Source organism: Microtus oregoni, unplaced genomic scaffold (genome assembly GCF_018167655.1).
Source record: "Microtus oregoni isolate MIOR12 unplaced genomic scaffold, Mior012 000008F_ref0000371, whole genome shotgun sequence".
NCBI lineage: Eukaryota > Metazoa > Chordata > Mammalia > Rodentia > Cricetidae > Microtus > Microtus oregoni.
In genome coordinates, this window is record NW_024543067.1 from 35,634,905 (window position 1) to 35,648,961 (window position 14,057).

Genomic DNA, 14,057 nt, shown 5'->3' on the forward strand with positions numbered 1-14,057 from the left:
TAGATAGATACTGCATGCATGGATTCATGAGTGGATTGGTATGTGAATTGACTGAAAGCCAAATGGAGGACACAGGTATATAAACAGCCAAATGGACAGAAAGATACATAGGTTGTAGCAGACAGAAGAGTGGGTGATCACACAGGTTGTGAGTATATGGATATATAGGCAGGGGTGCGTCTAATAGAAATGTGAACGTGTGTATGAATGTATGAAGATACAAGAAGAAATAAAGCATGAAATAGAAACTGGACATTAGTTTAGGTTTATCAAAGAATGTGAATGAGTGAATGAGCACAATCATGCATAAAGGAAGGAGAGAGAAGAAACAAAGGAAATCCAAATGAATAGGTAGGAGAATGGGTGGATGGATGGATGGGTGGGTGGGAGAATGGATGGATGGATGGATGAATTGATGTAAATGTGATATGAGTTCAGGAAGAGCTGGAAAATGGAAGAATGGGAAGCTGGAAAGATAATGGATAAGTAGGCCACTGAACACCCCAAACTCAACTCCAAATGATTAAACAACCTTTACATAAGTCCTTGCACCCTGATGTAGTTAAGGAGAAAATGAGGAATACACTTCAACTTACTGGCACAAGAAGGGATTTGAGAGAGAGAACCTGGATAGCAAAATCTTAAAGACTAACAATTAATACACATGTCCAAGAGAACCAAAAGCTTCTCTAGAGAAAAAGATAACACTGTTTGAGCAATGTGGTTTCCTAAAGATTGGCAAAAATCTTTATCAGCTAGGCTAAGTATATGACAGAGGGTTAGTGTCAAGAATATAAAAATAAATTAAAAATTAAGCACCAAGAAAACAACCAATAAAAATTGTGGCATGGCTCTTAATTCTCACAAAATGAAGTACAAACTGTGGAGAAACATTTTTGAAAACATGTTCAACACACTTAGGTATCAGGGAAATAAAATCTAAACTTCTATAATATTTCTTCTGACCCTTACAGGAATAACTTAAAAACAATAATAAATAAATAAATAAACAGCAAAAAATGACAACAAATGCTGGTATGGATGTGGAGAAACAGGAGCAATTACGCACTTCTCGTGGGGGTATGATCACTACAGAAATAAGTGTGGAGGTTCTTACATTGCTGGAAGTAGATCTACTATAAGATCCAATGTTACCACTCTTGGGCATATACACTAAGAAGTCTGTATGCTACTATCGGGACACATGCAAGTCCATGTTTATTGCTGCTCTATTCAAATTTGCCGTAGTCTCTGTGAGTTCATCTGTTGTATCTGGAAGATATTATATCCTTGGAGTCTTCTATAATGCTACAATGTACAAAAGCTGTACAAGTTTAAATCAGAAAAATTCAGCACCGAGAAAGGGAAGTGGACACAAAGTTCTACCCCTAGACAAGAAGCTATTTGCAATGTACACCTGCTAAGAAAGGGAAAATTAATTTTCTCCTATGAAGTGTCACTGGGTGTATCAAACACCCACAAGTCAGGACTCATGCCCAGAAATAGTTGGAGAAGAGAAAATGGATAACTTATTTTTTTCAGTTATTAATTTTGTATTAGATTTTATTTTCTTTCATTTTGAAATTTTGTCTTCTTGTATATGTGTTTGAATTTTTACTTTTGTCTTTTGGGAACTTGGGGGAGAGATAGAAAAACAAAGAGAGGGAAGAGAGGGGAAGAGCATGAAGTTGTGCAAGTAGGGAAGTGGGAAGGACCTGGAAGAAGTTTGGGAAGAGAAAAACATAATCAAAATAAATCACATAAAAATTAAATAAAAATGGTACGGCTAAGAAATGAGATGGTAAATGGATAGAGCTGAAAACAATCATGGGTGAAGTAACCTTGAACAAGAGAGAAGAAGTCATATATTTTCTATTATTTGTAGATGTTGGCTTTGAATCTTTAGATTTATGTGTTTCATTTGATAGGATATGGTGATTTAATGGTTGATAGGAAATAACAGAATGGGAAGGGTAAAATAGAGAAGAAATTAGAATGACCATGTAGAGAGAGAATATGGGGAGGAATAATTAATACAAAGGGCATTCCAAAGAGTCAGACAGAATTCTAATATTATAGAAGCTTCCTAAAGTATATGCACGCACACATATAAGGAGTCTAAATGGAGTTGCTATATAATGGGGCAGCAGTGCCTCACTAGACACCACTAGATGACAACTAAATGCCAGCACCAGAAACAGATTATTCCTTTTGGAGCTATTGACAAGTGATGTACCATTGACTTCCAAACAGTACTGCCTATTTCCATTGTATTGGGTTTCCCTGTAGAACTTCTTGGTTCGATTCGTACTGCTGAAGATACCAGGCACTTGAGCCATAGCACATGGGGAGGTAAACTGGCACTCAGCTGGAAGTTTCATCCCTTCTGGCTGGCTTTCAGAGTGCTGGAAGGTGCTATGCATGCTACTAGAGGAGGAAAGCAATCACAAATCTTGTTCTGCTGCTAACACTTTGAATTACAGTGATGACTGGTCTGGTAACACATGTTCACTGATGCAATAGCAACACAAATTCCTGGTGTAATACTCTCAGAGAACTAATATAAATTAGAAAAGATACAAGAAAGAAGGCAATTTTAGAAAAACACCTAATTAGTCATCCAAGTTTGTAGATTGATAACGATAATGTCCCCTGGTTGGAACGTCCTCCTAGGAAACACACATTACACAGTAACCCCCTCAGCTAAAGTCCATTAATTCTGTATGGTACAATTTGGGAAATATTTTTTTTCCAACCAAGAAGAATATGGAAAATTCAGAAACCCAACATGAGAGCTGCAGTTTCAAGAAGAGACCAATTGCTTCCACTGAGACCTTGGTCTCTCTGAACAGCCTGGTTTGTATTTGGATCAGCTTTCGTTTGGAAATGAGGAGAAAAGTATGGAGCAATATGTAGGTCGGGCTAAATCGATACATACTTGTAGGAGGTTCTTCTGGACCAGGTTTATTATAACCTAGAAAATACAAGACATGTTAGAGGAGGGAAGAGCAAGGGAAAGGATTCTGCATGCTTTGGCCTATATGGTACCAAACCACACCTAAAAAGATTAGTGAACATCTATTCATGTTATAAGATCTGACAAATCATACTGGAGAAGGATTTCTTGGTATTTCAACTATACCCATCTCTATGTCCCCAATAGATTCTTATAAAACACATCTCACACCTTACTTCCCCAACAATATGCCTCAATACACACCATTATTTTTTTATTATGCCACTAGATATCCATCCAGAATATCCTTATTGACCATTTACTATGAGCTGTATTCTATTTTCATTTGAAGTATATTACACAAATAGACAATGATTAAAAAATTCAGTGTCCATGTTCTCACTGTAGTTCACATTAAGAAACAATACAGATGAGAGTTATTTGTTCTTTGCATCATGAATAAGGTACGGTTTATATTAAATGCTTATTGGAAATGAAAACAGAATGAAAATCATAAACAAATCCTTGAGATAGTTTAGTGATTGGATATAATATGCAGAATGACAAAATTTCAATCATTCAAAACTCAGTGTAGGAAAGGCATGTGCCTTTTCAGGTCTGTGCTTTGTTTGCTTTCTTCATGAAATTCAGAGTAATGTGGATGCATTGTATCTCCTTGCCCATTTCATAGGGTATTATTGTTAAAATGGCTTGGCAATTGACAAGACATAAGCTCATTGAATTGACAAGTCTCTGAACATTTCTGCAAGAAATTCTCTATATCTAGTTACTTAGGGTGGACAAACCAAGTGTGAATAAATGTGGGTACCATAAACTTTGGGATGCGTACTTGGAAGTAGAAACAACAAGGAGTAGAGAAGAAGTTCAGCAAACATACTCATTTCTTTCTGCTTCCTGACTTTTTATACAATATGCCAATACCTCCTTGTCTGATTATTTTTATGTGCTCCATGAATTCTGGAAAAGAGGTTCTATGAACCTAAAATAAACTGTTCTAGACAGCGTTATCAATATAATTGATGGAGGTAAAAAAAATGACAGGTGGCTGAGGACATTACACAGCAACCACATATCATGCTCACCATTCACATGTAAACTTTCTTTGTCCAGTGTAAAGTTGCCCAGCTGGGTTATTCCCTGGGTCAGGTTGCTCAGCTCTGAGTACAATTCCTGGGTGTCCAACACAGGATGTGCAAGGTCATGCAAGTATGTGCAGATGACTTCTACGCCAGTGGCAGTTCCGTTCTTCTCAGGCCTAGATCAAGAGGAATAGAGACATAGATAGGAATCCGAAGGAGGGCAAGCAAGAAGAGAGGCAACAATAATAGTTTTTTGGCAAGTGCACACCTGAGAGAATCCAGTCTGCAACTTGAGTTGAAAGAACCATTATGGAGCAATGGTTCCATCTGGGAAGAAAAACAAAGAAAATAATGAGAATAAAATTTGGATAGAGTTGGTAGATGTGATTTATCCAAGCAGAAGCTACTGGAATGAGGGTCTCACCAGATTCTTCAGGAGGGTCTCAGTGGAGTTGAACACAGCTGAGCCATTGTTCATATTTGCTGAATAAGGGAGGTTGGAAATAGTGAAGCTGATGGAGACGGTTTTCAAGTGGTGCCCCACAGCTGGAAGAGATGAGAAGAGATTTTACCTGCAAGCACACTGGGATACAATACTCATCAAGTCATACCTCCTTTTGCTTCTCATCTACCCAGCCTACCTACAACCTGAATATCCCATTTCTATGACACATCCAACAAACCTTTCTGAATGTTCCTAACATACTTTGTGTGTACTTTCCTATCATAACAGTATCTTCTCTTATTTACATGATCACCCTATCAGACTCACAGGATATATTGTCTAAGGGACTTTTTCTACACTGAACTTTAGAGGAGTATTCTGAAAAGAAAGTCTCACTGGGACTGTCCTGTAACTTCTACAACTCATAGATCTTTGTTCAGTTTCAGTTTTCAGTTTGAGTGTTTTGATTTGTCTGTCAGGGCCCCTTACAATCTGGTTTCTATTGACCTTTTAGCTTTGGTTATCATAAATCTGGACCTACCATCCTGTCTTTACAGGCTCTGGATTAGAAATGCAAAGGCTATATTGGGAGATGAACTTTATGCTCCATGGATGCCAAATTCCTCTAATTTATCCCAGTATACTATGTTTTTCTAGGTCAAACAGCCCTCGTTGTTGATATCATTTAAGTTATGTTAACCACTCCTAGTCAGTATGAGAGATGCAAATCAGGATGAACTGTCTCTAGAAAGTCCTTTAATCTTTATATCATGTGAGATGCATGCCCAAGCCAAATTCCTCACTGCAGTGCAGTTGTCTGTATACCTTGCAATCCCAGTGGTTGTATGAGGCTTGACAATTGATTGAATTGCTACTATAGTCTTTGTGTTTGATGATGGCTATGGAACTAGGTTCTTTATATCCTTCCATTTAGATCTTATATGCAAATCAGAATTGTGGGACAAAGATCTTATAAAAATAGAAACAGGTTCTCTGATACCTGTGGTGGATTCTGTTTGCACAGGTATTGTTGGAGAAGGCAGCATGGTAGTGGCTGATTTAGGATCTCTGGAAAGGGATGTCATCAGGGATGAGAAAATCCCCATGTATTTAGAGAAGCCCATGCAGCAGTATTTCAAGGCAGAGCAACCATTTGTATGTAGATAACACTCAAAAGGGATCAAAAGAGAAAATGTGTGATAATGCTGAAAAAGCCTGTGAATAAAATTAACTCAGATAGTGAGAGTGGTTGGCCAGAGAAAGGTGGGCAGTAATTGAATTGCTAAATAGTTAAGTAAGAAGAAGAAAAGATTGTTGAAGGGTCAACCCAAACTTTAATAATGATAATAAGTATTTGGAGAAATAAAAGAAAGGAAAGAGGAAACAAATAACATGTAAGTAAAAGAGCATGATGAATAGTGGGGAAGTTCACAGATTGACAGATTTGTGTTAGGGTAAGTGTGTGTATGTGTTGGGGTAAATATATACATGGGGCTGGAGAGATGACTAAGTGGTTAAGAGCACTGCCTGCTCTTTCAAAGGTCCTGAGTTCAATTCCCAGCAACCACATGGTGGTTCACAACCATCTAATCTGGTGCCCCACTAAGGAAAAGACCTCGTTAATTATTCTCAGTAAGTTAGATCACGAAACCCAATATGAACAAGTTCAACAGAACTGTCATGTGTGGGCATGCCCATGCATGTTTCAGCATTGCCAGGGCATAAATTTCATTCATTCATCCAAGTATATGCATGAGTGGGTAGCTGAATAGGTGGATGGATATTGGTTGATGGGCAGGATGGTAAATGGGTGGATGGATGGTTTGATAACTGAATGAATGAATGATGGATGGACGGATGAGTGAAGAGGTGATGAATGGATGGATACATGTACATATGGATAGACAGATGTACAAACAAGAGAAAAAGAAAAGGAGTGGATGATAAGCACACATACAGATGAGAAAATGTAACGAGGTACATAATTGAATAAATTGACTAATATCTAGGTACTGAATACATGGGTAGGTGGTTGAATGGTGGGTAGGTAAATGAGTGGATAGGTATGTAGGGGGATGATGGATGACTGTGTAGAAGTGTGTGGTGTATGTGTATATATGTGTGTGTGTAAGATGTAAAAGAGCTAAAAATAAAAGTTAGCAAATGGAGAGAAATATGATTGCATGGATAAATAGTGGATATATGGAAGTCTAGAAGAATAATTAGAGAAGGAATGATAAAAAGAAATGAAGAAATATAGTATAATGGAAAAGGGAATGGATGGATGACTAGGTGGGTAAATGGATGGATAGAAGACTGAAAATGCAGTTCTGGATGAACAGTAACTAGTAAATGAAAGAATTGACAGTTAGAAAGATATATGAGTGGGATACTGAATGAGTGGGCTATTTTATACAAACACTTTAGTAGACATCAAAATGTGCTACTTAGCCCCTACTACATCCTCAACAGCATTTGTTTTAGGTAACATAAACTAGTCTCTGAATTAATTCAGCTTAATAATACCATATAAAATAATTGTTCAATTTTTTCTTCTGACTCAGAGGATTGAGGAAAATTCAGAAATTCAGCACCAGGGCTTCAGACCCAAAAAGAGGCCGCCAGCTCTCTTTCCACTGAGTCTCTGGGCCCTTTCCAGAGACTAGCTTGTGTTTAGGACAAGCTTCCTTTAGAAATGAGGAGAAAAGCATGGACCAAGACCTAGGTCAGGCTAAACTGATACTTACTTGTCGTTGATTCTTCTGTACTAGTTCCACTGTAACCTAGAAAAGCAAAAAAAAAAAAATGTAAGGAGAATGTGTTGCACAGTCCTTAGCACCATGCATTAGTTCATGTGGTCCAATGTAGATGTGTATCACTTTATACACTAACTGAGCATCTATTAATGTTCTATGATCTGACTTGATTGGCATTAGGAAGAATGTCTTGATGTTTCAACTCATCTAACTCTTCCCTACTTAATCCCAATTATGCTCTTTTAAATTATGTCTATATGGCTTATTTTCAGATATCACTCAACATATTTACATGTATCAACTTATACCATCATCCTTTCCACTCACTCTATCTATCTATCTATCTATCTATCTATCTATCTATCTATCTACACACATTCAACCCACACATATTTATTGGGAAGGTATCATGTTTGGTACTGCATTTCTACTTGAAGAATATACAACTGAACTAAAAACTCCATGCTCCACTGGGACAAAGTATGCATGTAACTTACTTGTTCTTAGTGTCAACCGTGTTTGTATTATAATGAATATTTGAAAAATCCTAAGTGAAAAATGTAATGATGAATTTCAATTGTGTAAATTATAAGAGAAAAAAATCCCATATTTGTCCTTGCAACAGCCAAGTTAAAGGACTAGGTTTAAATTGAAATTTTAGAATTCATATCCAGACAAATTTATGTTACAGCAGGCCAGTCAATTTACCTACATGTGCTTTAGTTTCTCTCTGTCTTAAAATGGGAGTAACTTGTGTGAACATCAATCTTGGTAATTAGTGGTGAATACTGATTGTGAGCTGGCAAGAGTGAATAGCTATGAGTTGAATGAATGAATAGATGATGAATGGATGGATACATGAACATATGGCTAGACAGATGCACAGACAAAAGAAAGAGAAAAGGAATGGAGGATAAGCAAGAATCACCAAGGCAAAGCTCTGGGCATTCTGTGAGGGGGGATTGGTATTAGTTTAAATGAAGCACATAGTTCCACCTTAATTCTTTGTAGCTCTCTCTATCTTTTGGACAAGATCCCTAAACTATATAAGAGAAATAGAAAGAGAGATGAGGGCCACTACTTACATCCATATTTTTCCTGACTTGGGACACAGCTGTATCTACTTTCCTGAAATGCTATTTATGTGTGCTCCTTAAATTCTTGGAAGAGAATCTAAGAACATGAAGGTAACTGGTCTAGAAAGATATCCTTGACTTTGAAAAGGCTAGGGAAATAAAAAATGGCTGAAGACATCCTCTAGGAAAACACAGACCATGCTCACCATTCACATAGAGACTATCTTTGCCCAATGTGTAGTTGCCCAGCTGAGTGACTCCATGGGTCAGATGGTTCATCGCTGAATATATTTCTTGTGTGTGCAGCCCAGGATGCGCAGAATCATGTTGGTAGGAGCAAATGACAATTACACTAGTGGAGTTTTGATTCTTCTCAGGCCTGAAAAAAGATGTGGAAACTCTGGAGATACCTTCATGTGGCTAAGAGTCCCAGGGAAGGAAGAAACAGCAGAAGGGTCATTAGGTACAGTCATTCCTGGAAAATGACAAGGAAGTGGACTCACCTGAGAGAGGTCAGTCTGCAGCTTGGGTTAAAGGAGATATTCTGGAATAAGGGTGTAAGCTATAGAGGAAAGAAAAAAAAAGAGTCGTATGCAAGATGTACAGGAACTTTGTCCTACAAGCTGTTTCCAGGATGAGGGTCTCACCAAGTATTGTAGAACATGCTCAGTGGAGTTGAACATGGCTGAGCTATAGTTCATGTCTTCTGAATAAGGAAGATTAGAGATGGTGAAATTGAGTATGACAGTCTTCCGATGGTGTTCCACAGCTGTGAGAAGACAGGAAGAGAGATCCCTATAACTGAGAGCTTGAAGATACTACACTAGATTCCTATACACATCAAGTTATATATCCTCATATACCACGACCTGTAACTGCACAATCCAAGTCAGAGCTGAACATCTCATCTCCGTGTCAAACCAGTTCCCTACTGTGAATGTTCTTCATGTGTGCTATCTCCTTTGCCATAACATGTCAGCTCTTATCTTCTCATATCCAGTATATTACACTATAAGATTCACTGTGTGTTCCAGCTAAGTGGATTTTTCTATGATGAACACAAGAAAAGCATTTCTGAAAGGAAAAAATTCATTACAACACCTTCAGTGCTCTAACCACCTATGGCTCCCTTTGGAGTTTCAGTGTCAATTTCTTGTTTCATGGTTTGACACTCAAGACTCTTTTAATGTGATTTCTTATGATTCCCGGACTCGGTTACTTATCAGTTCTATGCCTATCACTATGGCCTTGTGGATCCTGGAGTGGACAAGGAGAGTCATCACTGAGAGCTGAGCTTCATACTTCAAGCAAATCAAACTCCTCAAGTCTCTCCACTCACTTGCTTTTGTTGGCCCCTGAGTTCACACCATTGGAATATTCCTTCACATCAGTAAATAATAGTTCAGGTGGATCCCCCACTCACTTACATTGTGTCAGGTGCTTCTCACTTCACAAGAATCTCTCATTGTATTGTCATGGTCTATTCATCTCAGAAGCCTGGTAGCTGCATGAAGGGCAGGCATCTGATTGAAATTCTGGTCTAATATATGTTATTTTAATAATGATACTGGCACTGGATCCTCACACCATGGCTTTCCAGGTCTCATGTAAGTCAGGATATGGAAGTGTGGAACAGGGCATTTCATCAAATGTAGGAAAAGGCTTCCCCCAAATACCTGTGGTAGATTCTGGCTGTACAGATGTCAATGTAAAAGGCAGGATGGTGGTGCTTGGCTCAGGAACTGTAAAAGAGGCTGTTAGCAGTGATGAGCATAGCCCCTCCCCATACAGTCAATGAACTCCTCTAGAAGTGGTTCAAGCCAGACTAATTATTCATAAGTGGATCATAAACAAGAGTGACTATGTGAGTGTAGGGGCAACTAAGTCTCTGAATGAAATTTATTCAAGGCAATGAAAATTGTGAGCAATTTATCAATGTGAAGACAAATAAGGAAGTGATAAGTTGATGATAAATGGCTCAAATGTGTTTCAAGAAGAATAAAAACGTGATAAATGGGAGATTTGGAGATCAGAACAAATGAATGAATATGATTGGTGGATGACTGAACATGTGAATGAATTGGTGCTTAGATGGGTAAGTGGGTGCATGGACGGAAGGAGAGATTGACTTAAGGATGAAGTGGGTGAGTGAATGCATGTGGGTGAATCAATGGATATATGGGTGCACAGATGCATGGATGGATGGAGAGATTGACTTAAGGATGAAGTGGGTGAGTGAGTGCATGTGGGTGAATGAATGGATATATGGGTGCACAGATGCATGGATGGATGGAGAGATTAACTTAAGGATGAAGTGGGTGAGTCGGTGCATGTGGGTGAATGAATGGATATATGGGTGCACAGATGCATGGATGGATGGTTGGGAAGAGGTATAGGGGAAAGAACAAAGGAGAAAATTCAAGTAAATGAACTAAAAAATAAACATGTGGATATACGATGAGAGTGGGAAAAATACTCTTCCCTAGGGAAGAGCACACTAATTGGCTCTCCAATATCAAGTAGTTAGTCCTGAAAATATAGATACAAGTAACATTATACAGACTAAGCAGGTCATATTTAGGAATATATACATATATGCATATATGTCTAACAGTAACTAATGAAAAGATAAGGCCATGAATTTGAAAGAGAGAAAGGAAGTTTATGGGTGGTTTTGGAGGGAGGAAAGGAAGAAGTATATTATAATATACTTTTTTCATAAATAAAAGAAGAAAGTAAAAAATTACTATCTGACATAATTCTTTTTATAAGCAACAATCACTTATTTATATTTCTTCCTCCAAGATGAAGGATTAAAGGGAATTCAGAAATCTGATGCCATGGCTGAAGGGCAGATATAGGTCAGGGGCTCTCCTTTCTGCTACTAGCTCCACACAGGAGACTGACTTGTGTTTGGGGCTAGATTCCTTTATAAGAGAGGAGGAAAGCCTCGACCAAGACCAAGTTGGCATAATTTGATACTTACCTGTAGTAAGTATATCTGGACCAAGACCATTGTAACCTAGAAAACAAAAGTCAAGCATAAATGCAAGGTGCAGAATGTTCTCATACACCATGCTGCCATTTATGTGGGAAATGGATACATAACCTCATGAACACTTATTATATACTAATGTTCTAGGATCTTACTTAAATATTGTCATCAGGAAAAACTTCCTGATACTTCATTTAGACCCAACTCTTTCCTACCAGCTTCTTAGATGCTTCCAGAATGAGTCCCTCATATGATTTATGTTCATACCTCAAAAGCCAAAGATATATTCTCATCTATGTTATTATCTACTTACCTCATATATATATATATATATATATATATATATATATATGATCATTTGCATCTTATTCCACTTAAAAAATATTGTGTTGAATAATATTATAGTGAGTCTGTGCCTTACTATAAATTATATTTAGATGAATGAGCATGAAACTTATTCATCTCTGGTACCAGAAACAAGGTCTGGTTTTCAGTAGATTCTTGGTAAATGCTGACTTGACAACAAATTAGACATTTAAATTGTGCATTTTTAAGAGGGAAACCATGCATAGATCTTCAGTGGCCAAAGAATAAAATATAAACTCAAAACACCAAGCCTCAGACCAGCTTCAAACTTCACTTCTTAAAATTGTAAGCTGGCACCGTTCATTCCTAGTATCTTAATTTCTTTCTTCATTATGAAGGTATAAGATATCATCTTTCACTCTCCATGGGGTGTAATGCTTGGTACAAATGGTCAATTTGACAATTTAGTATCACCAAGGAGGCCAATTCTGAGGATGATGGTGAGGGAGTTCATAGTCTGGGTCCATCTAGGAGGAATGACATACCTTAACTCTGGACAGCACTGTCTTTTGGCCTAGACTCCTGGATGGATTAAAGTGAGCTAAAGGCCAGAATTTATGTATCTCCTTCTTGACATTGTCCATGATGTGATAGTCTACTTTACCCATCTATGCTTTTTGTATATGCTTATTTGATCATTTGGACAGAAATGAAGAACACAGAAACAGCTGGTATACACAGAAACCACTAGGAACATATGGGAGTATAGAGAAAATAAAGGATGCCTGAGGATAGATACCACAGAGCAAACCACAGACCATACTCACCATTCACATAGAGGCTATGCTTCTCCAGTGTGTAGTTTCCCAGTTGGGTGACTCCATGGCTCAGATGACTCAGTTCTGAGTACAGACCCTGAGCATCCATTCCAGGATGTGCAGGGTCATGCTGGTAGGTGCAGGTGGTACCCACCACTGTGAATGTTCCATTCTTCACAGGCCTTAAAGAGAAAGGTGTAGAGATTCAAGGGAGGTTCTAATGTATAATGTATATGGAAACCCCAAGGAAGAAGAAAATAGCAGAAGATCAAAAGAAGGGATAATTATTGTCAGGCAATAATGAGGGCAATTATATGGAAGTAGAATAACCTGAGGGAGGTCAGTCTGCAACTTGAGTTAAAGGAGCTGTTCTGGAACAAGGATCCAAGCTGTGAATGAAAAAGGAGAAAAGAGAGTAAACGGGTAAAAAATGTAGATGAAGTTAGTTTTGGCATGGGCTTTTCAGGACAGAGGGTCTTACCAGGTGTTGTAGGACATGCTCAATGGAGTTGAACAAGGCTGAGCCACTGATCATGTCAGCTGAATATGGAAGGTTAGAGATGGTGAAGTTGATGGTGAAGGTTTCTAGGTGGTGCCTCATAGCTGGAGGAAGACAGAGAGTAAATACCCACAACTGAGTGTTCACTGTGACACAACTGGAATTCTGCTCTGATACGATTATCCAACACCTACATGGGTGCTGGGAATTTGAACTTTGGTGTTCATGTCTGTGGGCCAAACACTTTTCCCATGGACTCATCTACCTATCCTAAGCAGAAGCTTCTTAATTTAGTACTGAAGTTCATTCTAAGCTGTTTTTTTTAATGACATTAACTTTAGCCTTCAATAACTATCCTTTCTGTAGTAAGGCTTTTTCTTTATGCAAACCCAGGTATAATCAATTCTCTGTATGTATATGCTATTTTTGATAACTGAGTCATTGCTGATGTAATTCCCTATAATCGACACTTTATTTCCCATTTATCTGGATCATCCCTATTTATACGAGGAGTATCAGTACAGGTGGAGTTTTCTCTATAAAGCCCTCTTCTCTATTATATTTCCCTCTGAATTGCCCTCATTGTATTGAAATCATCTGTTTACCTCATGAACATGGTGTTTGCATGACGGGAAGCGTCTAACTTAACTGCTCGTCTGATTTTGTGCTTGTTATGAAGAACCCGGCACTGGGTTCTTCACATCACAAGCTTCCTAGCTCTTATGTGACATGTGACAACTGTGAGAAGTGTGGAGCAAGACGTTTTCATCAAGTGAAATCAAAGGTTCCCCCCCACACCCCACCCAGGTACCTGTATTGGACTCTGGCTGTAGAGATGTTGATGCGGAGGGCAAGATGGTAGTAGCTGGTTCTGGAGCTGTGGGAAAGGCTGTCATCAGAAATGGACAGAGTGCCCTGAAGGGAAGCCCATATAGTACAGCTCCAAGTCAGACAAATCACCCACCAAAGTAAGAGAAAGAGCAGTCATGTGAGTGGAGAAATGAGAAAAACCTGTGAATGAAATTAGTAAGATAGGGTGGTAAGAAGAAGAGGGACTCATCAAAGAGTAAGGGTAAATGTGAGTGCAGAAAATGAAAGGGACTATT

The 14,057-nt window shown here is 38.4% G+C and overlaps 1 protein-coding gene across 1 annotated transcript in view; it reads right to left on the reverse strand.

Moving 5' to 3' along the window:
- The window catches only part of LOC121451308 (mucin-16-like), a 192,194-nt gene that overhangs the window by 38,516 nt on the left and 139,621 nt on the right, over positions 1-14,057 (reverse strand). The window contains exons 51-65 of the mRNA XM_041656777.1: positions 13,763-13,828; positions 12,934-13,055; positions 12,783-12,841; positions 12,462-12,634; positions 11,320-11,355; positions 10,010-10,075; positions 8,981-9,102; positions 8,837-8,895; positions 8,540-8,712; positions 7,249-7,284; positions 5,502-5,567; positions 4,481-4,602; positions 4,325-4,383; positions 4,060-4,232; positions 2,939-2,974 (exon numbers count right to left, since the gene is read on the reverse strand). Coding sequence (XP_041512711.1) covers positions 2,939-2,974; positions 4,060-4,232; positions 4,325-4,383; positions 4,481-4,602; positions 5,502-5,567; positions 7,249-7,284; positions 8,540-8,712; positions 8,837-8,895; positions 8,981-9,102; positions 10,010-10,075; positions 11,320-11,355; positions 12,462-12,634; positions 12,783-12,841; positions 12,934-13,055; positions 13,763-13,828 — 1,368 coding nt within the window. The remainder of the gene's footprint in view (positions 1-2,938; positions 2,975-4,059; positions 4,233-4,324; positions 4,384-4,480; positions 4,603-5,501; positions 5,568-7,248; positions 7,285-8,539; positions 8,713-8,836; positions 8,896-8,980; positions 9,103-10,009; positions 10,076-11,319; positions 11,356-12,461; positions 12,635-12,782; positions 12,842-12,933; positions 13,056-13,762; positions 13,829-14,057) is intronic.